At 41.1% G+C, this 24,444-nt stretch overlaps 1 protein-coding gene across 2 annotated transcripts in view; it reads right to left on the reverse strand.

Annotated features, from left to right (window-relative positions):
- Positions 1-24,444, reverse strand: part of LOC106529326 (vertebrate ancient opsin) — a 130,130-nt gene that overhangs the window by 62,825 nt on the left and 42,861 nt on the right. The window contains exon 3 of one of the 2 annotated variants that reach the window (XM_014024721.1): positions 5,055-5,162. The exons of the other annotated variant lie outside the window; for it this stretch is intronic. Coding sequence (XP_013880175.1) covers positions 5,055-5,162 — 108 coding nt within the window. The remainder of the gene's footprint in view (positions 1-5,054; positions 5,163-24,444) is intronic. 2 annotated transcript variants of the gene reach the window in all.

Genomic DNA, 24,444 nt, shown 5'->3' on the forward strand with positions numbered 1-24,444 from the left:
ATGCTAATCTCCTCTCGCGTGCACGAGCAGCTGGATACGAACAGGTGAATTTACACACTTTTCCTGAAGATAGAAGAGTTTGTTGAATCTGACGTGGCATGTTTGTACGAACCCTTCGTACGAACAAAAGTAAGAGAAATTTAGGAGAAGAATACGAACATGTTCTTGCATGAGGCCCATTGAAACTAACTGGTACAGTATGGAGGTTATTTGTGTTTTTTTTAATTGTTCAAGCAAAAAAGTAGTTTCAACCAAAAAATAATAATAATTTCAACCAAACAAAAAATAAATTTCAATGTTAAAAAAATCAAATCAAAAAGTTTTGCAAGATAGAAACTTTTTTTTCACCGTCAGAAATCTTTGGTTGATGCTCTTAAGTTTTTGGTTGAAATTAAAAAGTTTTGAACACAGAGAACATGAATAGCCAGCGCGGGGCCTAAGGACAAACTACTGTAAAACGTGTCCCTGTTGGTTAGTGCGGACTGAAGCGATTTCCTTGTGCATCCGCTTCAAATGTTGTCAATACATTAAATGGCCTTTATTAGAGGTGATCAGTCCCATACATTGTGTCTAGACTGTCCCTCCTCTACCTCCTAGGTTGAAAGGCACTCATTTGTCTGTCTGATAATGTGCATTCAGGTGCAGTAGTTTTGGCTCCTCCCCTGGGACGCGGAGCTCAACAACCGGCCTGTCTCGCTGTCCTTTGCCCAGGGAAAGCACTCAGCCTGCAGCATGGAGATCCAGACTGTAGCTGTTTGTTGCCACAGACATTAAATAAAGGGCTTTACATGAGAAGCAAAGAACATGTGTGTTATTTGGATTTATTTTGTACAGTTTTGTTGGGAATGTTATCTTTACACACCTGGAACCAGATAGTTTAAATCTTCTGCTTCCTCCTGCAGCTGTTTTTTGAATCTTCTACAATATTTACCTAAAAGCTTCTAAACCCAAAAGAACAAGGGACACAAGCACACTTCATATCACATAGAGATATCTGTGTTCTCAGATTACAGCAAAGTCATCCCAGCTGCAGGAATTTACCCACATTAATGAGCTGTGAGCGATCTTAATTAGGCCACATAATCAGTTAATTTATGGTCTCTGAGCTGGTTTGATCACTTAAATGGAGCTGGATGGTGAGCTGCTGACATTCAGAGGACCTGCTGTTCCTTCTGCAGCTGCTTGGCTGCCTGCAGACAGACCTGCAGCTGGAGGACTGAGGCTGAATGTCAGAAACAGACAATGGATGATGGAGGCAGAGTGAAGGAAGTTAAATAAAGCGAATGGAGGATGTTCGAGGGATAAATGTGCGCAGCAGGAAGCAGCGCAGCCAAGATAAATGAGGGAGTAGAGTTGGAGGAGCAAATTTCCCAGAGGGAGAACGACGAGGCGAGTAGGTAAGGATGTGCACACAGACGAATAACTGATTTTCCTCCTGTGAGACCAGTTTTATGCCAAATTAGCACCGAGGTGCTGTGGCTGATAAGTGTTCCTCCTCCTGTCCTTCCTGTTTTCAGTGTTGAGGTTCAGCCCAGCTACAATCAGCTCTGACACTTTCCCCTGGCTGCAGAGGAAAGTGTGGCAGCTGTGGTCCCAGTCATTAACTGGCTGCACAAACATAGGGTCTGACCCTAAGAGAGCCGGCTGACATGAAAATACAGCAGGTAAATAATCCAGAGCCAAGAGATTTGAGAGGATCAACATACATAATATATATACAGTTTTTTAGAAAAACTCTCTGATAACACCTGTGAAACTCCTGAAACAGGTGAGCTGGAGTCAGTTTCTGAGGTTCTTTACTATATATTCTGGTTCCAGAGCTCACTGTTTTTTTTACAGGGAAAAAAACTCGTTCATATTGTACTACAGGACTGTCGGGGACAGCACGGCATGCGAGTTGCTGCTAGACTGCTCTAAATGTCATTATCAGAGGGAGACAACTTAACCTGTAACTTTAGCTATGTGGCGTAATGTTCCTGGAGTTTAGCAGGCAGCAGATTACATAACTGTTTCTCAAGAGAAATCAAAGTATCAACTGCATTTTTTTCTCATTTTTTTAAACAATGGAAAAGAACTGACAATGGAAAGTTCCAACTACCCCAGCACTCACCCTCCTGCAGCAAAGTGAATAGCTTTATTATAGGAATCAAATATTAGATGTTAGAGGCCATCAATGACCATGAATTGTCTAAAACACAATGAAAAATCTAAATCAAAATATTTAAGAGACACAAATGCAGGTACAAATAAAATGAGATACAACAAAAACATATTTTTATAAACAGAAAAATGTAGATTATATGCAAAAATATATATAATTTATTGTAAATAAGCTGGAAAAATATGTATAAATGTCAATTAAATGTTAAAACTTGAGCTTAAGTTCTTTTTTAAATCACTTAGTCCATTTATATATTTCTGTTTTATTTTTAATTAAGTCAGTTCAGTCCTCCATGTAGAAGAACAAATGTACAGTAAATTGTCAAACTCCTACACAGTCATTTATTTTCTTACATTGTTGGGAATGATTTGTATGATTTGATTGTACTGAAGAGGTTTGTAAAGATAAAATTAAGATAAAAATAAAAAACTTGATTGTCCACCAAGGTAAAAATTTTCCTTCGCCTCTTCAACCATAAAATAAAACACATAAAACCCCAATATCAACAATTTGTGCACAGAATAAAACACTTGGCATGCCACAGGTAGATGTTGTCATCTAAATGACAAATAAATGACTTCTTATAGATGTTCTGAGTCCTGACATCAGAGGTTCAAATCAACAAAGAAGAGGACATCTGTATTCTGTTAAAATATTCCTTCAAGTCTTCCACGTTCTTTCAGCAAACAATTGAGACAGAGCTTTTTGTGGCCTCACAACTATTTTACCTGCCATTGAAACCATTCTTAACCAAGGGAAAAGTCACACACAAAGAGAAATATAGTGGTCAGTAAAATGTTTCCGGTGGAGAAAATGATTCCACTTCTGCATGTTGTGAGGATGATTTTCATCAGTGCAGACTGAGAAACTAGCCAGAGATTAAGGAAAGATAGATAAATATTCATGTGATCATCGTATTTAAGCAGAAACAAACCTAACTGTTGTGGAGAGAAACAAAATAAGAGATTTCTCTTCAGGTCTGGTAACTTTTAAGAATTTTTGATGAAAAAGTTTTCAACTTATCAGGACACAGCTCTTGACATTGGCAGCCCTTGTAAAAAAAAGATTCCTCCTAACTGACATGATTTTTCTTAATCATTTATTGAACACAGTCAAATCTCACATCTCTGTTAAAATACTTCTTGTTTCTGACTGAAAACCAGTTTTTTACATCCTGCAGTGAAGGGATTCTGAATGAAACATGGCTCATTTTGCTTCAGGCGTTGCTGTAACAGATGGAAATTAAAGTTAGAGTTTACAAGCACATACTTGCTGTTAGTAAAAAAAAAACTGAATAATTTCTTATTCCTTGCCACCGGCAGGACTCAGACGGCTGAAACTTAACCGTGATATCAATGTAAAGTCAAATCCTGGCAGCGTGAACACAAATGTGTCAGGAAGCTAACAGATGTGTCAGGAAGCTACATGCTCGTCAGTCTGATCCCACTTCTCGTCCTTCCATCATCCTCCTCTCTGCTCTGCCGGAGAGAGGGGAGGGGGGCACAACTAAGACAAGAGGTTTGACTAATTCTGAGACTCACATGGAAACATGTCAATGATTGTAAGAGTGACATTTCTCAGGAGTTAAGTGTGTGTGTGTGTGTGGGGGGGGGGGGGGTGTTCTTACTGGTAATGGTGCACTAAAGCTTTGTTTACACTTCATGCAAGACGTGCGGCTGTGGCCCAGCGATGACGTAATTGCGTGTGTGTCACCGACAGCATTGAGTGTTTATACTGGGAAAAGAAATGGGGGATACATTATAGTAATCCCTCCCTCTGTCCTCCCACCGCATACGTCACGCGCATAGCTTAGCATGTAAATAACTGCTAGTTGCGAGTTTAGCTTGTTGGTTCAACAGATGCGGGAGATGGATGACGAAAAACACTTTCCTATTTTCAAATGTCCGCTGCTCGTTTTGACGAACTTGCCCACCGGATCCTTTTTTTTTTACCCACTGGATCTCCCCTCACCTTCAGCACGCACAGACGCAGTAGAGGAGTCACAGATGGTTATACCTCCGGACTGCCTCGGTGAGTTTCTCTTCGAAATTATCCATGTTTAGAAACAAAAACCAGCCTCTGGAAGTGAGTAGCGGTGTCACACAGCACAAAAAATGCCCACAAACTTTGAACCAATCACGCGCTCCGAGCCGCATCCTCCGCATCTCGGAGTGCTGACTGGGGGCAAAGTACAGGAGAGTTGTCACCGGGGTATCGCAGCGGGATTACAGACGGAAGTTGCGCAACCTTTTTTCCACTCAGCAGGGGGTAAAAGACATGCGACAAGAAGTATAAACCAGCCTTCACCCAGATCCACGTGAAGACTGCAGAAACACAGACTCAGACAGAGCTCTCTCAATACTCCGCTTTCTTTTATTAAAACCAGATCCTGACAGGATCATAAACACAAAAACATATAAAACGTTTTCACGTGACGTTTGCCATCCTGGTGTAACTGCAGTCTTAAACAGAAGCTTGCATTGTTTTTTCTGCTAATATATCGATAAATGTTCAATTACTGTTGTGTTAAATGATGCCACAGTTGGTCAGAGCATGAGAAAGACTTACAGACCACCCCTCAATATCATGGATCAACAGCAATAAGAATCCACATCCACCCTGTGGCCTGAGCTGCATGACATGCACATCTACATGTTACCAAAAAATCCAGGTGCTCTAGCTGTGATATTGTGAGGATCCTAGGGTGTTGTTTTGTCAGTGTTCTCTTTTTCAGTCCCTGAGTGGCAGTGTTTAACAGCCCAAAGTCAACGTATTGACCAACATGATCTTACTCTCCAGCAAATTTTAGATCAGCAGACCACCACCAAGGCCCATATGGAGAAAATGGGGGGTGTGATGACTACTATTAATCACCAACTAGCTCAACTTTTACCTTTACCAGATGCACCTCCGCCCGCCAGTCCTGACCTGAGTCACTCCACTTCGAAACTTGTGGGCCGTGAACCGGATGTTCAGCCATCTGAGTTCTTCGAGGGTAAGCCTGAAAAATGTGGAGGATTTATTTCACAATGCAGACTTGCCGTTAGCCGTGCCCTGCTTTACACTGCGCTGCAGTGTGCAATTTGCAGCTGTTCACTTGCACCCCAATAAATATAGTGATAAATGTGGAAGTGAAGTCAGAGCAAAAAATAATTAATTCTGTGAAAGACAAACAACTGGAAACATAAGGCTTTTGATATCTATGGTTCAAACTGTATCTCTGTCGTCTTTTTGAAACTTCTGATTTCAAAATAAAATCCATGTGTATCAGGTCTGTACACATATGCTTCATGATACATGTTGCCATCTGCTTCCCAAACAGAACTATACATTCTGACAGCATTTGTGTGGAAATATATCCATATAATGATTAATACAGCTGGGATTTCAACAAAAGTTGTCCATCTTATGGTGTCTTATTTTGAAAAGCCAGTTTTCTGCATCAAACTGCACTTATATCCAACCTCTTTGTGTCTCAGGTCAAACCATAGCTAACTCTTAAGACATCTAAGCTTCACGTTATAATGTCTGGCAACCATCATGAGAAGGTTTTTTTGTTTTGTTTTCTCCTCTTCCCTTTCTCAAGTCATTCTTGGGTAACCCTTGGTTAAAAAAACACAACCCCATTATTAACTGTGTAAAAAAAATTGAAGGCCGGCGCACTAATTGCTCCTAATTGTGTCTCCGTTCAACCAGTGTACTGAAATTACCTGAAGAAGTCGATCTTACACTTGACATCGCCCCAGCTTTCAATAAATAAGTTTAGAGCCCTGTCTCTTCAGCCCCCGGCACTACGATTGTGTCATAGACACCCTCCCTGGTGCCCTCTTACCCTCTAATCAGTTATATGAACTCTCAGGCTCAGAAAAGATCACCACCAAGAACTACATTGAATCATTTGTCCTTCTACTTCTCCATTGGGTGCGGTCTTCTTCTTTGTAGAACAAAAGGATAAATCTTTCCAACCCTGTATTTATTACAGGGGAGTCAACCAAATCACTGTTAAAATTAAATATCCTCTCCTCCTCATTGATTCAGTTTTTGAACAGTTACATTCTTCCACCATTTTCACTAAACTAGATCTCTGCAACGTCTACCATTTGGTTCAGATCAGAAAAGGTGATGAGTGGAAGACTGCCTTCAAGATACCTTTTCATGCCTTATGGCCTAACTATTTTCTACCTGTCCAGGGTGTACCCCGCCCCTTGCACTGTGACTGCTGGATATGGGCACCAGTGACCCACGCAACCCTGAAAGGAATAAGCGTGTACAGAAAATGGATGGATGGATGGCCTAACTAAAGCCCCTGCAGTCTTTCAAGCTTTAGTCAATGATAAGTTGAGGGATTTCTTGAATATTTCCATGTTCGTTTATTTGGACAACACCCTGATTTACTCTCATGACCCACAGCAACACCTAATTCAGGTGAGGGCAATTCTACAATAATTACTGGAGAACAATCTTTTCATTAAAGCTGAAAAATGTGAGTTTAATGTTTCCTCAGTCTCTTTCCTTGGGTTTATCTTTGAGTGGGCAGGTTTGGACCGACCCATAGAAGATCAAGGCAGTGATGGAGTGGCCCCTTCCCAGAGATCGTAAGCAACTGCAGCATTTTCTTGGATTTGAAAACTTTTACAGACGCTTTGTTAAGAACTATAGTCAGATAGTTGCTCCCCATACAAGGCTCACATCCCTTCCTCCTGGAGCCAACATTTGTTGTGGATTGAATATGAATGAATGAATGAATGAATGAATGAATGAATGAATGAATGAATGAATGAATGAATGAATGAATGAATGAATGAATGAATGAAACTTTACTGATCCCAAGGGTAAATAATAGTTCAGAACACCCGTTCACAAGATGACAGAAAATAAACATAGGAGAACAGGTGCCCCCAGGTCATGCAGCCATAGACCCTGCACAAAGCAAGGATCATCATCATGAAAGGACATCATGAGGAGGCGCTACCCTTAAAAAAGAAAAATAAAATACCACATAAGGATAGATGAGGAGGGAAAAAGCCAACATCACATGTCAATAAAAAGTGACACACTATGGTATTTGCAGAAAAAAACCCTCTGCAGAGCAAAGATCGGGTGAGGGCGGGGGTAACACAAGTACCTATGAGCAAAGACATTGAGAGATGAGAGAAGTGTATCTGAAACCATGAAATGTTGTATGCACATGTGTGAGCATCTGAAAATAAAACCGTCTGTGACCAGTCTCTGAACAGCACCACCCAGCTATAGTCTAGAACAGTGCTGTTATTGTGCATCTGTGCGACTTTCAGCAATGTTTCCAGATTCCAGTTCACACAGGGGAGTGGGAGGAGGGAGAGATGGGCTGAGCATCAGTTGACAAAACACCCATGGAGAGTTTGATATACCCAGCCTTCAAGGCCAAGTAGGGGGGTGCCAAATCAACAATTACAACTGTTTTGGAACAAGCTGACACACATGATTTGCTTGCATCTTTACTGTTCTTATATTTCTCTTCTACTTTTTATTTCTTACTATAGCATTATATATAAAAAAGCCACTGATGATGCAGAAATTAAGAAACTAACATTCAGTTTTGTTTTCTACTGAAGTGGCCAAAAGGATAAAAAAAAGGGAGGGGGGGAGAATCCACCCTACTTTTCATGTTTCCTAGATTAAACCAGTCTCTGAAAGTCCTCTTTGTGACATGATTTACAAAATTGTTCAACAGTCAGCGGAACTAAGAACCAGACCAGAAGACATGAATAAAAAATTTAAGTGCTTTTTATTTACAGGTGCAGGGTAGTGGGTCATCAGCTGTAAGGGAATGAGGAGATGAGGTGAGTATTTTGAAAGGTTCAGTCTTTCTTTTCAGAGATGGTTTGAATGTTAATTAAAGTGTTTCTTGTCTTACAGGTCTTCTGGAGGTGAGCAACACAGAACGGAGGAGGAATCCAAAAACACAGGTGAGTTCCTTTTAGGCAGCGTGGCATAAACATGAAGAGGTGTTCGAGGCGTTTGGTTTTGGCAGGAGGTAATGATTGTCAAACCTGATTGGAAGTCTCTTTTCTTTGCAGGCACAAGGAGAGGAACCGTCAGTGAGGTAAACCCACCTTAGGAAGCAGGACATGAAGGTAAGTACAATCTTCTAAACTTAGAAACTGAGTGTGGCTTCGATACTACCAGAATGGTAAGATGTATCAGCGAAGATCTGACAGTCAGGATGCCTTATAAAGCCCCAGTGGCTCATTAGGAGAATCTTCCTCAGGTGTGCAGTGGTGCAGGAAACAATGAGGCAGCCAATCATCAAACATGAACACCAAAAAGCCAATCATAACACTTTGCCCACCTGCCAACCTCCCCCTCTTGCCCGTACCATTTATGGTCTTTCTGCTTTCACTGTGAATTGCATTTTGGATGTCCGCAGCAGGGGTTGCGGTTCTCAGTTTTTAGTTGATTGGGAGGAGTATGGCCCAGAAGTGTGCTCCTGGATAACATGCTCTTTCACTTTAGACCCAGAAGCCACCCAGAAAATCACTGGAGATCACCAAGTGGCGATACTTGAGGGGGAGTTACTGTGAGGATTCTGGGGTGTAGTGCTGTCAGTGTTCTCTCTTTTAGTCCCTGAGTGGCAGGGCGGCTGTGGCTTGTTAACTTAACTAGACTCCCTGTGTATTTAAGGCTGGTTTGGAGCTTCTGTTCTTCGCTGGAACATTGCCCATTCTATGGTACTTTGTCTGGCTCTTAGAGTTGCTCATTGTGTACCTTGTGTCAGTAACCTGTACTCTCCCTTTTGTTCTTCAGAGCTTCCTACTCCCAAGATCAGCAAGTTTGCCCTTGTTTTTGTGTGGACTGAATCTCCTCTGAGGTAATCTTCTTCCTTGCTCCTGGAACCTCCACCTACCATCTTGGAAACTACCTTTCCCACTAAGTCCTCCCATCTAGCCTCTGGTCCATGTCTGCCACTCTTTCAACCTGCCTACCGAGTCATATTGGTCTGACAGCCACCTCCCCTGGAATCATCTGGACCTCTCCCTCCTGAGCCTACTCAAGACACACCTTGTAAGCTTCAGACTCTGCTTCACAATCTACCCTGAGTATCAGTTCTGGATATTGACTTCTGCCACTCATCCACTGATCTCCCCAGGGTTCCTATTAACATCTATAAGAAATAAACTTTTCTTTCTACTGATTGCTTGGCTCTTGTGTTCTCAGTTGGCATTCTGGATTCAGCAAGTGTTCTAGAATGTAATGGATATAATGACTTGGAATGCTCAGACATCTGTTGAGGAGAGTTGTTTTTATGTTACTGTCGCTGAGGAACCAATCAGTGAAGACAAAAACTGTCAAAATGTACTTTCAAGTAAACACGAATAAATATCAATTATTTTTTATAAACAAGTAAAAACAATAAATTAAGAAGCTTTGTTAGGAAACTGTGTGGAATGATAACATATTTATAATTCTGAACAGATTACAGATTGATACTTTACTGTAGTTATCAGAGCTGCCAGTAAGTTGCAGTTTTTTTCTAAATATTGCTCCTTTGCTGCAGGTTTAAGATCATCCAAACTTTTTTTGCAGTTTCTGCCTTCTTTGCAGAAGCTTTACTGCAACAGTGTGAACATGAAGAAAAATAATTTGAGTTTAATGTGTTTACGGTGAGATTATCTCGATGATAGCAATCGTTCCAGTTGTCTGCAGTTTTCATGACATAGGCACAGCGGGTTTTGATGAAATTATTACATTTAACAACACACTAAAACAAACATGCAGACGATCTTGACAGCTAAAAGTTGGGGGGGGGGGGGGGAAAGGATGCAACACTTTCCATTGTTGTTTCGTTTCAGCGTTCTGGCTCTGGATCACCTGGTGTTCTGCCAGCACCTTTGTCGCCTGCTAAATATGATTGATTGCAGGATTTGAGGCAGGGCCGGAGTGGGCTCATTTTCAGCCCTGGAGTTTGAAGCCTCCGACCGGCCCACTATAGATCATGACGTATTATTATTAAAGTGTTTTTTATAACCTCTAACTAATTGATAATATGCACTATTCTGTAAAGCCTTGTAGTTCAGCGTATTTTACAAAAATATTTTCAATTCAGTGCAAGTGGTGTTGCTTCACAATGTAGATGTATTTCATCATAAGTGCACATCTCCACAATTATTTACAACACATCCTTTTCAACAATATCAGAATCTAGACTATATATATTTTTTCATATAGGTGCAGTGAAATAAAGGAATAAAGAAAATATTCAATTAAAAAATATAAAAAAGTGTTGGACTTTCTAATAACACTATCAGCTATTTTTCCTCTACAAGGAAACAGTTCCATCATAACTTAGATTTTACAAATATGAGAACAAGTTAAATCTCTACACTATTCTTTACATCAGAATTTATTTTTATGTAATATCAAATATCAAACAAATTAGTGTTTGCAGATATCTAATCCTTATGAATAAAGAGTAAAAACATATTCCACTGTGCTTCAAGTTTGTTATAATATTCTAATGATGCCATTTTCTTATCTTTTTCCCTCTGCACAAGAGTAGCTTTCAAAGAAATATCAGAATACAGTATGAGATGGATTTATTTATTGTTATTTAACCAGGCAAACCCATTGAGATTAGTGATGTATTTTACAAGGAAGCCCAGACCTGAAAGTGACCTGTTGTACATGTTTTTGGTCTGTGGGGAAAACTGGAGCACCTGGAGGAAACCCACATGAGAACAAGAACAGGCAAACTCCAGACAGAAAGACCCTGGGTCGAAACCAGGCATTGAATCCAGGACCTTCTGGCTGTGAGACGTAAATCTTTAGCACATTTGATTTGGGAAAACACATTTTGACCATTTAATACATATTTAATGTCAAAATATGCAGGTTTAATTCATATTACTTTCGTCTTATTCCCTTTTAATTGTGGGCTTTGTGTATATTATCTTACTTTTAATTATAAAAATACAACAGGTTTCTACTGTTTGGGCCGGGAAAGTGGTGAAACTAACACTTTTGTTCAAACTCTGCAGCTCACCTGTTCCCCTCATCACTACTGGATCCTGACTCTGCTTCTGACACGAAATCACTTTTTAAATAATTCTCAGCACAAATCTTTTACAAAGCTTTCTGACCATCAGCTCAGTTACATAAATGTACTGAAACTTCTCAGAGCACTTTTCATATAAAGCAGGTCCACATCATACTCATCATTATATTAATTCTAATAATATTCAGTCAATGAGGGATCATACCTGCTCACTCTGGACGTGTGGCTCTGAGCAAGATGGTTCTGTATTTTGGTTATGACTCGGAGAAGCTACAAGACTGTTTCCCAGTTATGTGGTGTCGCATCATAACGTTATGTTACTGACTTGATAATTAACTAATTTGAATGGTAGTTTGAAGACACAGTTCAACATGTTGTCTTACCCGTTTCATCGTCCTCAAACCACGACCTCCTCCTTTAACTGAAAAAGTTGCTAATTTAGCACATTAGCTGCGTCAGTTTCCGTAGCTTTCCTCTTTTTTAGCTTTCTCCGGCACGCCACGCTCCGACGCTCGCTCTTCAAACACTACTGACCGGCCGCGTGTGCTGTGTTACGTCAGAGCGCAAAACAACAAGAAAGAAAAAAGAAAAGAAAAAAATATGAGAGCTGCCGATACGAGAAGGGGTTATCTGCGGAATCAAAGTGGGCGTGTCAAAAGAGTGGGCATGTCAAAAGAGTGGGCGTGTCAAAAGCATTAACACTGTGGGCTACGAGGGAGAAGGGGTTATCTGCGGAATAAAAGTGGGCGTGTCACAAGAGTGGGCGTGTTAAAAGCATAAACACTGTGGGCTACGAGGCCTACATGACGGTATCTTTAGACCCTGCTCAATGTCTTTACAGCCTGACCCTGACCCCAACACTAAGGTTAACCAGGTGAAATGTGACCCAAGTAGGGTTCTCCAGAAAAAGTGGTGCCGTACAGTAACGCCCCTTTTGTTCTTGTCCAATCAGGTGGTGCCGTACAGTAACGCCCCTTTTGTTCTTGTCCAATCAGGTGGTGCCGTACAGTATCGCCCCTTTTTTGCTTGTCCAGTCAGGTGTGTCCCTTTAACAAAGTCCGTCAAATCAGGTGTGTCGCTTTAGAATCGCCTTTCCTTGTGACACGCCCACTCGTCCGCAGAGACCCCTACTTGGATACGAGAGGCGGAGGCAGCCCTGGTGGTATGGCAAGCCATATAAATGGCTGGCAAACGGAAAGTCATAGAAGTGATCTGACCGGCCCTTGCGGCCCAAACATCAGTCCGGCCCACTGGGAGAAGTCCAGATAATCCCGATTAGCCACTCCGGGCCTGATTTGAGGTGTGCACGCCACCAGCCTCCTGTGTCCTGCACTCGCCTGTTGCTCATCAAAGAGCCTCTCTCAGCAATCCTCAACACTCCACTGCGTCGCTGAAAGGAGCACCTCCTCCCTCCTGCTGCTTCTGTCTCAGCTTTTGTCATCAAATTGAGGCGAATGGAAGGTTAGGGATACACAATGCTTTCTTTTATTGAAGGAGATAGAGAGTGGAGAAAATGTGTTGGGTGGAACTGAATAAACACCTCTGCTTTCTACAGACAAAAGAACTTGTAAAGAGAGGATTCAGGAGACAAACTGGGGTGAGGGGAGGGGGTGTTCTGACTGGCTGCAGGGGTAAATCAGAGCTGGATTTGTTGAATGGAAGTTTGGTTTTGGGACATTAGTTTTCATTTGAAGTCAAAACACTCTAAGGACCAAAATGAGAGAGGAGTGCAGTAAGAGCTGTGTGGAATAGAGTTGTTAAATTGTAGACCTAAAGGGCTATTTCCCACCATTAGATTGCTTTTGGTAGCTGCTGTCCTGATTTCCAGAGCTCTGAGGGGCTGCAGATTGAGAAGAATAGACAAGAGAAAAAAAAGATGAGTGATGTTCTTTTCAATGTCAAAAGTCTTTATAGAGTTCACCGAGCTCTAAGAACAATTAGGTCCGTTGGCTATAAGGAAGCTGTCAACGATAAAAGCATTTCAGTCCTGCTTTCAGCACAACTCGCATTATGACAATTAATAAATGTCTACAATTAGAGCCTGCAGTCAGACTTTATCAGGACACACAAAGTCAGTGTCAAAAATAAGTAAATAAAACCAACAGGATACAGATAAACCATGAAAACCACTGACGGTGCTCCCAAGCTGCTGCTTTTTCAAAGTTAACTTTAACTCGCTATATCATATACTGTATATTGCTGTTTCTCTGCAGTTGTACTTCCCTGAAACAAACCCTGACTCAACTGAAAGTCAGTATACTGTGCCTTTTTATCACACATTCACACTGAGTTAAAGAGGTAAAAAAAAGATCGACAGAGAACTTAACAGAAATTTATTTGGTCTGTCATGTCTTATTTATGTATCAACCCACTGTAGGAGATATTATTTTTCTTGTCAGTAGTTGGCTGGTTTAAACTAAGACTAAACCAACAGAGACACAAACTCACACAAAGATCCATTCAGAATCATTCATGTGTAATTCACCTAACTCAGCCCAATATCCAACCCCCCCCCACACACACACACACACTCACACACACACATACACACATAGACACACCCCACACTGTCCTTTTCTAACCTCAAACACAAATTCTCATATAGACCACTCGTATTTTGTCTGCATGACCCACACATAACTAGTTACCATGAGATGAAAAGTTATAACAGATATCACTTGAGCATAAAAATGACCTTGATGTAAGTGACCTCTATAAATAAAAGTGGTATGGTATGGTATTTACTATTTTTGGTAGCAGATTCCACAACATCCAGAGATTATTTCAAAGCACTTTAAAAGCACAAGGCCAACCAAAGTGCTGTACAGTAGACAGAAACAACACAACATAGTTGAAATTACAGTAAAAATACAGTCAAAATACAAATAAAAAACATGGAGCATTTATATTTACAGTACATATAGAACAAAGTTATGATACACAGTGAGGTTTTGCAACATCTCACTCAGACTCAAAGGCAAGGGAGTAGTAGTGTGTTTTTAAGCGAGATTTGAAGGCAGCGAGTGAAGGAGACTGTCTGACATGTAGTGGTAGATCATTCCACTTAAATGTAAAGGAAAATTAAGACATTAGATTAGCTCAGCTAAGTAGTGTGCTTCAAGTCGGTTTCAAAAATGTGCACAGAAAATAAGGGGCAAAAATCAACTTTTTGTTTTTATCTGGCAACCCTGATGCCGATCTCACACAGGCACTGAACATGCAGCGGCTGCATGATCATAGTTATGTCCAAACCTAGTGAATAAACTAACATTCCTTTGAACCTAGCATGCTCTTTGTGTTTTTGCCTTACAAGCTGAAAAGGGTGAGTAACATAAAAAAAACACACTGCTGCCTGTAATTTATTGTAATTACTGTTAGTTTGTAAGAAACTTTTGCCTTAATTGCTTGTGTGCCGGCTGTTTGCACATGCACCCTTTCACACCAGTGGAGAATATCACACCTCTGCAGGGGGTGCTCCTGAAAATCTCCACTCTGAAACCGTGATTAAGAAACCTCTAATTTCAGAGAGAACAATGGCTGGTGTCGTGTACACGGTCGTCTGCAAAAACCTGCAATTTTACACAAAATCGGCATCATGTAAATGGGGCATTATGCTACGTTTACACCAAATGCGTTGCGTGCCTCCAAATATCTCAAAATGCACGCGTCTCGATGCTGGTGTCCAGTGAGGCCAGACGCATTTGATGTGAACATGACGCGCTTCTTTAGATGCTCGAGAGGAGGAGCCTTTCAACCATAGTTTCGATAACTTATCAAACATGCTGATTTCCTCACTAATCGTCCTCCAGGCAGAGTCCGTTTTATTATGACCCCTGCACGCGAAGCGTAAGCGGGAATCATATTGTTTTCGTACTTTTTTTGTTTGTTTTCAGTGATTTTTGGTCAATCGTAGCACAAAAACGGCTGCACCGATCAACATGAAACTTGTCAGGACTGTAGATGAGTCTGACAGACACTGCGCCAGCCAACGGTTTTATGATACACCCCATATTTGAAGAGGGGGCTCCTTTCAAAGAGGGGATGTCTGGACATGTAAAAATGCTTATAACTCAGAAACTTTTAAACGTAGGAGCTTCAGATTTATTTTGTTGTTTAGCTCTGATGAAATCAGGCCCACAATCTATGCCCCCCTGCCCCGGACCCCCATTTTATCTGAAAAAGGGATATCTGGGCATAAGGCCCACCAATCAGTGCCCCCCACCCCGGCGCATTTTACCAGTTTAGAGAAGCACGCAAGGTAGCGGTAGGATGCGGCAGAGCATTTTCCGTGCATGCGGTGTGTCCAAAGCAGCGGCTGCTCGACACGCAGCAGCAACCTTTCAGAGAGAATAATTTTTCCACGTGACGGTTTCCTGAACCCGACACAGACGGACAGCAGCTCTTAAGCTGAAATTGACCGTTTGCAGTTGGTGTTCTGGCTGGAGATATCAGCACCGATGTGGGTCAACAGCTCGCTGAGCTCGGGACAAAAAAAAGTCTGTCAGCTCGCAGCCCCTGGAGTGGCAAAACTAACTGAACAAATCGCCTCTGAATTATCTGGTGAATTAATTATATTCTGTGTGCAACGTTTACTTGCTCTTTAGTAAATAAAACAAAGCCATTTTCTTTATTTTATCTTTATTTCACCGTCATTAAGGACTGTCCGGTAAAAAAAAACAAGATGCTCCTCCCTCTTCAGATGCACCTCTAGTCTGCGTCCCGGTCTGAACATAGTGCATCCAACTGGAGGCGTTGGGAGCATTTTTTCTGCTCAAAACGTGTTTGGTGGGAACCCGGCTTTAGAGTTTCTACCTTCAGTATTCACTCTTGACTTGCCCGTCCTGATGCAACCCTCCCCATTTATCCCTGCTTGAGGTCAGAGCAAGAGACGTACTGGCTTCTGCTTCCTAGTGGCAGGTTTACTTGTGGTTCCTTGAGTTTCTAAAAGTAGAATGGGAGGCAGAGCTTTCACTTATCAAGCTCCTCTCTTGTGGAACCAACTTCCAGTTTCTGTCCATGAGGCTGACACTCAGTCTACATTTAAGATTAGACTGAAGACTTTCCTTTTTGATAAATCCTATAGTTAGGGTTGGTTTTCTGAGTTATTCCTTAGTTCTGCTGCTATAGACTTATACTGCTGGAGGACAAACTGACCACAACTCCCCACTCTGCTGCTGTTTTTAGTCACACTCTTCTACATGTTGAAATGTCCAAGGAGACATAAATTAACTGTCTAATAACAAAGACAACTTCAAAGCTATATTACATGTAGACACAATGAGTTGTATTAGCATACCAGAAAGATTATTTTAGCAAATGAATGTCATTTTCAAAAAACATTAACTTTGCAAGTTTTTGTGTCAGTGGTCAACGTGTCTCATTACAGAAATGGTACACTGAGTGTTGCTCTCTGCTGAGGTGATGGGAGCTGGAGATGGAATGAGAGTAATAATAATGGCAACTACAACAACCAGGGGGAGGAAAATGAATAAAAAAGGCACAGTGGAGAATATCTGAACAGGCATGCAGAGAGAAGAGAGTTAGGATGTGGAGGAAGAGATATTTGAAAAACTGAAGAGGGAGAGAGGAGGCTGAGATAGTAGTTGTCACTGCAGGAAGGGAAATGAGTTGTTCTACACCGCTCTCTCCTTACTCTGTGGGCACGTTTTTGCTGCATGATGGGAAACATTTTCCAGAAAAAGGCAGCCTTGTGGGGACCAATGCCCAGTCCCCACGGGTGCAGATGCTAATTTCAGGTGGGGGTTAGGTTTAGAACCAAAGTGTGAATTGAATTTAGGTTAGTTTTAGGGTCAGGTGTGATGTTAATTTTAAGGTAAATGGTCCGGGTTAGGATATAAAATTACAAAAGAGAACCTGGACAAACCTCAATCCTTCTGGGACAACGTTTTATGGACGGATGAAACAAAAGTGGAGCTTTTCGGTAATTCACACAGACGATATGTTTACAGATGGCGCAACGAATCCTTTAAAGAAAAGAACACCATACCAACAGTCAAGCATGGTGGAGGATCCATAATGCTATGGGGCTGCTTTGCAGCATCTGGTACTGGAGGCCTTGACCGTATCACAGGCATCATGAAATCAGAAGATTATCAAGCAATTCTGGAGCGAAATGTCTTGCCCAGTGTAAGGAAACTTGGTTTGCGGCGAAGATCCTGGGTCCTCCAGCAAGACAACGACCCAAAGCACACCTCCAAAAGCACACAGGCCTGGTTGAAAGGGAAAAATGGACTGTTTTAAAATGGCCAGCAATGAGTCCTGATCTCAATCCAATTGAAAATCTTTGGGTGGAGCTGAAATCTGCCATTGGTGAAAGGAACCCTGCAAATTTACAAGAGTTTGAGCATATTGCAAAAGAAGTGTGGGAGAAAATGCCACCCGAGAAGTGCAAGAAGCTTATAGATGGATATAAGAAATGTTTGGAGGCTGTCATTGCTGCCAAAGGCTGCGCAACCAAATATTAAGAGGGGTGTCAATATTAGTGCACATGCTGGTTTTCTGTTTTGTCCTTTGGAATTAAAATATTTATGTTGAAATGGTAATTGTCTTCGTTAAATTACTTTGGACCTGAAATTGAAAGATCCTGTTGAAATAAGTTTTGAACATTTCCATTTATTTCTGAAGATATTCACTCAGCTATGCAAACCATGAAGGGGTGCCAATAATGGTGAGCAGGACTGTATGTGTGGTGGTGGTGGGTGTCATCTGCAGACTTCATGATGTGGTTCAAGCTGAACCAGTGCATTCACGTGTCAGCAGAATGAAGAGGAGAGTGCCAGGCACACAGCCCTGAGGAGAGCTGATACCAGCGTGATGCTGCTGGTGGTTCTCCTCCCTGTCTTCAGTGCAGAATTGTGTGTTAAAGCCCAGAGTGCTGGACTTCTGGACCAGTTGTTGCGGGACCAGTCCTACGGTGTTTCTCTGTCTCTTTCCTGTCCCCCGAACCCAACCGGTCCTGAGCCTGGTTCTGGTTCTGCAGGAGGTATCCTCCTGTTAAAAAGGGAGATTTTCCTCTCCTCTGTCACCAATGTGTCGCTCAGGATGTGAGGCTATGTTGAAATGAAGATTCAACACGATATGCTGGCTTCTTTATATTTATTGTTTTATTTTTTTATTATTATTACATGTTTTATACATAAAGCTGAGACGACATTTGTTGTGATTTAGCACTGTATAAATTGAGTGAAATTTTCTGACTGATTAACTGAATTTTAGATACAGCCTTAAATGTTATACTTTTATACAGTAATAGAATCAACATGTCTGTACTAAATGTGTTTGTCCTCCATAGGATAAATAAAGTCTTGTTTACTTTACAATGCACCAGTGCTGATGTAAGAGGAACCGCCCTTAGGGGTGTTACCAGGGTGTTTTATAGATATTTTCGTAAGGACACATTACAGTTTTAAGTATAACCAGCAGCAGAAACCATTTTGTTCTGATTAGTCTCAGGGGTCACCAGGGGTGAAGGTAAACCAGTACAGTCCAGTACTGCGTACCATATGTCTGTTATAAAGCTGTCAATCAGAACCAGTCACGGCTGCACTTTGTGTCAGAATAGATCTGTTAGCCCACCCAACACTGTCCCGCACACCAGTCAGCTGCTCTGATGAACTGATGGGGGTTAAAGGTATGAGGCAGGAGAGCATGCCTAGCCTCTCAAAGCATTTTATGATGATGGGAGTCAGAGCTGTGGGGTGATAGTCATTCAGACATGACTCAGAGGATCTGTTGATGAATATTGGTGGCAGATTTGAGACATTTGGGGATAACAGAGATTTGTTAAACATGGCTGTGAAGACGTCTCCCAGCTGGTCAATAGAGTGTCTGAGGGCTCGTCCAGGTGTGTTCACTGCTCCAGCAGCCCTGAGGGGGTTGATGTGAGAAAATACTTTTCACACTGTGAGGCAAACCTTGTGTTCCTGGTGTGGCTTCATAGGACAGAGTGTTTATTGCTTCAAATCATTTCTCCAGTCAGGGAGAGAGGGGTCGATGTCACAGATCTGTGGGGGGTCTTTGTAGTCAGCGATGGCTTGAACTACCTGCCACTGATGGTTTTCATCCTGGTTATATGCAAAGCTGTTTTGATCCTCAGTGCGTTATTGTTTTTGCTCTCTTAATCCCCTGAGTCAAGTTGTTTTTTGCAGTTTTGCAGCTGACTCATCTCCTTTTCTAAAAGCTTTGTCTCGAGTCTTTAGCAGGAAGCAAACCTCGCCTGTCATTTAGCTGTAAAATAAAAAAGGTAAAAATGTGGTCTAGGAAAGGGATTTTTAAAGACTTTTTAAAATGAAACACAAACACAATTGAAGAGCTGGTCATAAATGAGTAATCTGCATTTTAAGATGTTCTGCATTACTGAAAACTTCTCTTTTTATCTCTGAGATTTGATATCTACCTTTTTCTTACCCAGACTTCTCCATCTCAACTCCCTCTTATCATGTCTGTATTTTACACCAAATAAACTGGATCTAATATTTGACATTTGCAACATTTTTATCTACTGACATGTTATTGTGAAACATTAGATCTTAGTGATGTCCTCAACAATTACATTTAAAACTTTTAAGTCGTTTGACTGAACTGAGAGTCACGATTCTCCAATAATTCATCAGTTGACTAATTCTTCCATCCTACAGCTAGCTTATAGCTTATTTTTAAAGGCCTTGTGTGAACTGAAAGTCTTTTTGTAAAAGCAGTAAAACTGACAATCAAGGTGTAGAGACGCATGAGCTGAGTTTCAATGAACCTGACTACAACATGCGGCACCAGCCAGTTCTGTCAACAAGTCCTCCATATGAGGCAGAGGGTGAGAGTGCATTATCACACCTTTATTCAGAGAAATCAACACAAAGCCTCAAGTCTCCTTTATGTTTTTGTGCCACGGCCACCATTAGAAGACTCATCTATTCATGTGTCCACAGGTTCAGTGATGTCTGCATGGAGTAAGAGGCGAAGCTCTAAAACCTCCTCATATATGCTGAGTGGCGGATGTCAGTTTTTGGGAACAGGTTCTATGTTGAATACTTGAACCTTGTGGATAAAACTTTTAACACATCCAAGTTTGTAGGATGAGGCAGAGTCAACATTATTCTCCCTGGATGTTTTGTGTGCCAGTGAGAGGTTTTTCTGCATCCTCCTCTTCAATGAAAGTCATTTCTGCACCAATGATGTTAATCTGCTGTGTTTCAATTAGACCTGTGCATCATTCACTGTGTAGAATAATGATGGAACTTTGTTTTGATTTCCTGAGATAATGCAGCTTTCATACTGAAATGCAAGACCTTGGTGAAAAATTAATGCAACACTGGGTGGAGATACTGTAAATCTTTTGACATTGCAGAAGCTTGTCCAAACAATGCCACAGAGAATGTGTGCCATAATCAATGCTAAAGGTGGTCCAACAAAATATTGCAATCACATGCTGAGAAATCAGAGTTTCATTGCTGACAATGTCAACTTTGAGATTGTTGTCACTGTCAGCTTGATGTCCACAGACGGAGTTCTCGAAGACCCAACACAAGTCAACAATGTGATGCTGCCCAGTGATTATGGTGGACTTTTATAATAAAAATGCAACATCACAAGTCAATTACATTTTTTTATACAACACCAAGTCTCAACAGATCTCAGGGAACTGTACAAAAACAATCTCAAGAACAGATTTACGGAATATGAGCAACTGTTTTGCTGTGAATGTTTGGGTTTTGAGAAGAAAAGAAAATGTTTCGTGTTTGTAATTTGAGAAAAGTGGTTTATGTTTAGAGTTTTGGGAAAACAGGACGGTTACGTGAAATGTGTTTTAGCAATAGTGAAAACCTGTAATGAAGACTGGTAACAAAGTGATGGAGTTTTAACCTGTTTATGCAGATTAACTACTATTTAACTGTTAGAAGACATCTTGTGTCTGCAGCAAATAAAATCCTCCTCAGTGCTCCCCGTAAGTTTTATTTTGCTAAAAATACTGCTGTTTGTCTTCTTACAGCATGTATTACTTGGCATGCTACTAAGTGTTCAAAATGAGCAGATTTTGTGCATCTGTAATGTTTGTGTAAGATGAAGTGTATTTTTCAATCCTTTATTTACATCGAATTATGATTTGTTTATGATCTGCTTTAATAATAAGTCAAATATGTTAAATAAGCATATTTTTTATTAAATGAATGAAGGAAGGTAAAAGCCCCACATACTCGGGCGTACTTCGCTCCGCGCGGTCTCAATGCAGACTCGAAGCAGCCGTCTGCCGAACTGGTCCATGCAGAGATCAATTTTTACGTCCGCTTCTGCGGTGTCGCACAATAAACTGCCCGGCGAGTTCACGTCGAACTGTTTTGGATGCGACACCAAGCTGATAAAGTTGAGAATCAGTGTCATTTGTGGACGAAATGGAGTGGAAATTTGAAGAGCGTCTCATGGAGGAGATTAGAAAACTTTGTGGTGCGTTAATGAAGGAATCTAAAGACTTTCAGTGAGCAACAAATTCGTGGGAGGAAATAGCTCAGATCCTGGGTAAGGTAGTTCTTTTCTTTTGTTGTTTTAAAGGGGACCTGTTATGCAAAATTCACTTTTTAAAGGTTTTTTTTACTCAACTTTGGGTGTGTACTTCTTAAAAAAACAGTCCTAGGACCAAAAAAAAAATGCACCCAGGGGCATATTTACTGTAAGTAAATGTATTTTTAATGTGTATTAACGACAAGTTTTATACTTCCGTCATTTTGTGATGTCACAAGCCATTACAAGCCACCGGAACCTGCGTTCAGCTCCTTACCTAGCAACCCCCAAATGAGACTCCACCTCCTCAGTATAAAAAGCAGTCACGGTTGTTGTTGTGCATTGTGCAGCTCATTTCACAACAAGCCTCCAATAGGTCAATGGGTAGAGTGTTGGACCAGAGAGTGGGAGACCAGGGTTTGAGATCAGCACGGACGCAATTTAATTATTTATTTATTTTCGTTCGTTATGAACACATTTTCTCATGTACCTCTATTGTTTAGCTTATTAAAGCCTTGTTAAAGCCTATTTGTTCTAGTTTCTGAGGTATTTTGACCGCTGCTGCTCCCTGCTCTGGTAACAGCATGCAGAGTGAGCGCAGAGCAAAGGAGGGAGAGAAAAAAAAGAAGCTGGGACCACGACTCTGCCTCAGGGTCTCATACGGTTGTACAACGGAGCTTCTGCTATTATTAGCCATGCTAACGTAAACGCTGGCTTTGGAGGGCGGAGTTAATGTCAAGAGATTTTTGGAGGGCGTTACCAACAGAGCTCATCAACATAAACAGCTCTTCTGAACAGAAGTCAGAGCAGGCAGAACTAGAAAATGGTAAATTTTATTATCCGAGAATTATTTTGTGCATTTATTTGAATGAACATGGTCTGGATAGCCCACAGACATACCATAAAAAATTCTAGCACCCATAATTGGTCTCCTTTAAAGCTAAAATGCTAACTATATCTTCCGCCTCGTCCTTAATGCCATGACCGAAATTGCGAAAAATTAAAGAAATTGTCAGCTGGTCACTACGCTCAAGTATGAAGCCTCTAACGTCCGCGGACTAAATGTGCGGCTCATGGACTGCACACAGTACACCTGAGTATGTGGGAGCCTTTACCTGCCAAATACAAGAGAAACTGTAGCAGTGAAGAGAGGGTGGTGTCAGGAGAGCGTTTTTTCAAGTGATGGAGCTTCCTGTTTATATGTTGTTTAGATATAAATAGTTTGGAAAAAGTAAGGAAATGCAGCCTTAATTCCAGTGAAGTTGGAATGTTGTGTAAAAGAAATAAAAACACAATACCATGATTTGCAAATCCTTTCAGCCTGTACTCAACTGAATTCACTAAAAAGACAAGATATTCAATGTTCAAAAAAATACAATTCATTGATATTTTTTTGCAAATATTCACTCATTTTGTATTTGATGCCTGAAATGTGTTCCAATAAAGCTGTGACTCTGAGCCCCATAAAGAGCAGTAGGTCCTCACAAGGTAGTGAAATTTGGGGAAATGGGCCCTACAAGATAACAAATGCTAGAAAACGCAAACACACAAAAATCTAAAGATTTTCAAAAGAAATTGCACTGTTTATTTTTTTTCTGTAAAGCTTCAGTATTATGCTGTGCAGGTAAAAGCTTTTCATTATGTTTGTTCAGTTTTGTTTTTGTGTGATTAATTAGATGTCCATTTAAAAATATGGATTTCCCAAAAAATGAAGAAGAGCAGGAACAAAAAGAGAAGACAACACCAACATTTCAAACTATGTTCAGCCAACTAAAGCACCTTCTGTGGCATTCAGAAGTGTCTCCTCTTTCACTGTGTATTTGTGCATTTCTTTTCTTCAAATTCATACATTTGATAAAGTCTTTAATCTGACCCAGCTTCTGTAAAACCATGAAACCTGATAGGAAACCTACAGCGCTTCCTTTTAAACTGAACCTGTGAGGCATTTCAAGAAGCACAGATAAGAGTGCACGTGTAGTTCAGCACAAAGAAGGGATAAAGGGCATGAAACAGAAACAAAGGAGCTGCAGCTGACAAACAGCAGATATATGACTCTGAAACAAAAGTAAAACATACAGACAAAGACAAATGCAGAAAGATAACTACAGTATTCTTTTCCATTAACCTGCCTCTTCATCAACACAAAGAACTGTGTGCTCTCAAAAAAATAGATAAGGTGCTTGAAGGTGGAACAAGAGAGAAAGTGAAGAAACACTGTTCAGGTCATTTGAGTCATTTTGTTCAGTTTTCTCACAGAGTTACACACAGAGATGAATTATTGCTCAAGACAAAGAGCACAAACTGCACCTCACTGTGTGTCTGAAAAAACATGAAACTAAGAGTTTAACTGAGTTGTAATAAGAAAAACCAGCAACCTGCACTTCAAACTGAAGTGTGTGTGTGTGTGTGTGTGTGTGTGTGTGTGTACTTGTTTTTGTTACTTATTTAGGACCGTTTCCAGTATGCACACCAAGACCAGTAGTCCTAATACGGTGGAACTCCATTTTGGGTTTGGGGGTTGGGTTTAGGACCAAGGTGTGAATTGAGTTTAGGTTAGTTTTAGGGTCAGGTAGGTACCTGTGAGGTTAGCCTTATGGTGCGTTCACACCGAACGCGATTTCAGCGTCAGGRGCARSARSTTTACATACAAAGTCTATGGTGGACGCGCTTCAAGCAACGTCGGGAAGTTCTGCGGCGCCTCAAGCGCGATTAGAGCAGCGCGATTTGGACGATTTGGACG

This window comes from Austrofundulus limnaeus, unplaced genomic scaffold, assembly GCF_001266775.1.
Source record: "Austrofundulus limnaeus strain Quisiro unplaced genomic scaffold, Austrofundulus_limnaeus-1.0 Scaffold437, whole genome shotgun sequence".
NCBI lineage: Eukaryota > Metazoa > Chordata > Actinopteri > Cyprinodontiformes > Rivulidae > Austrofundulus > Austrofundulus limnaeus.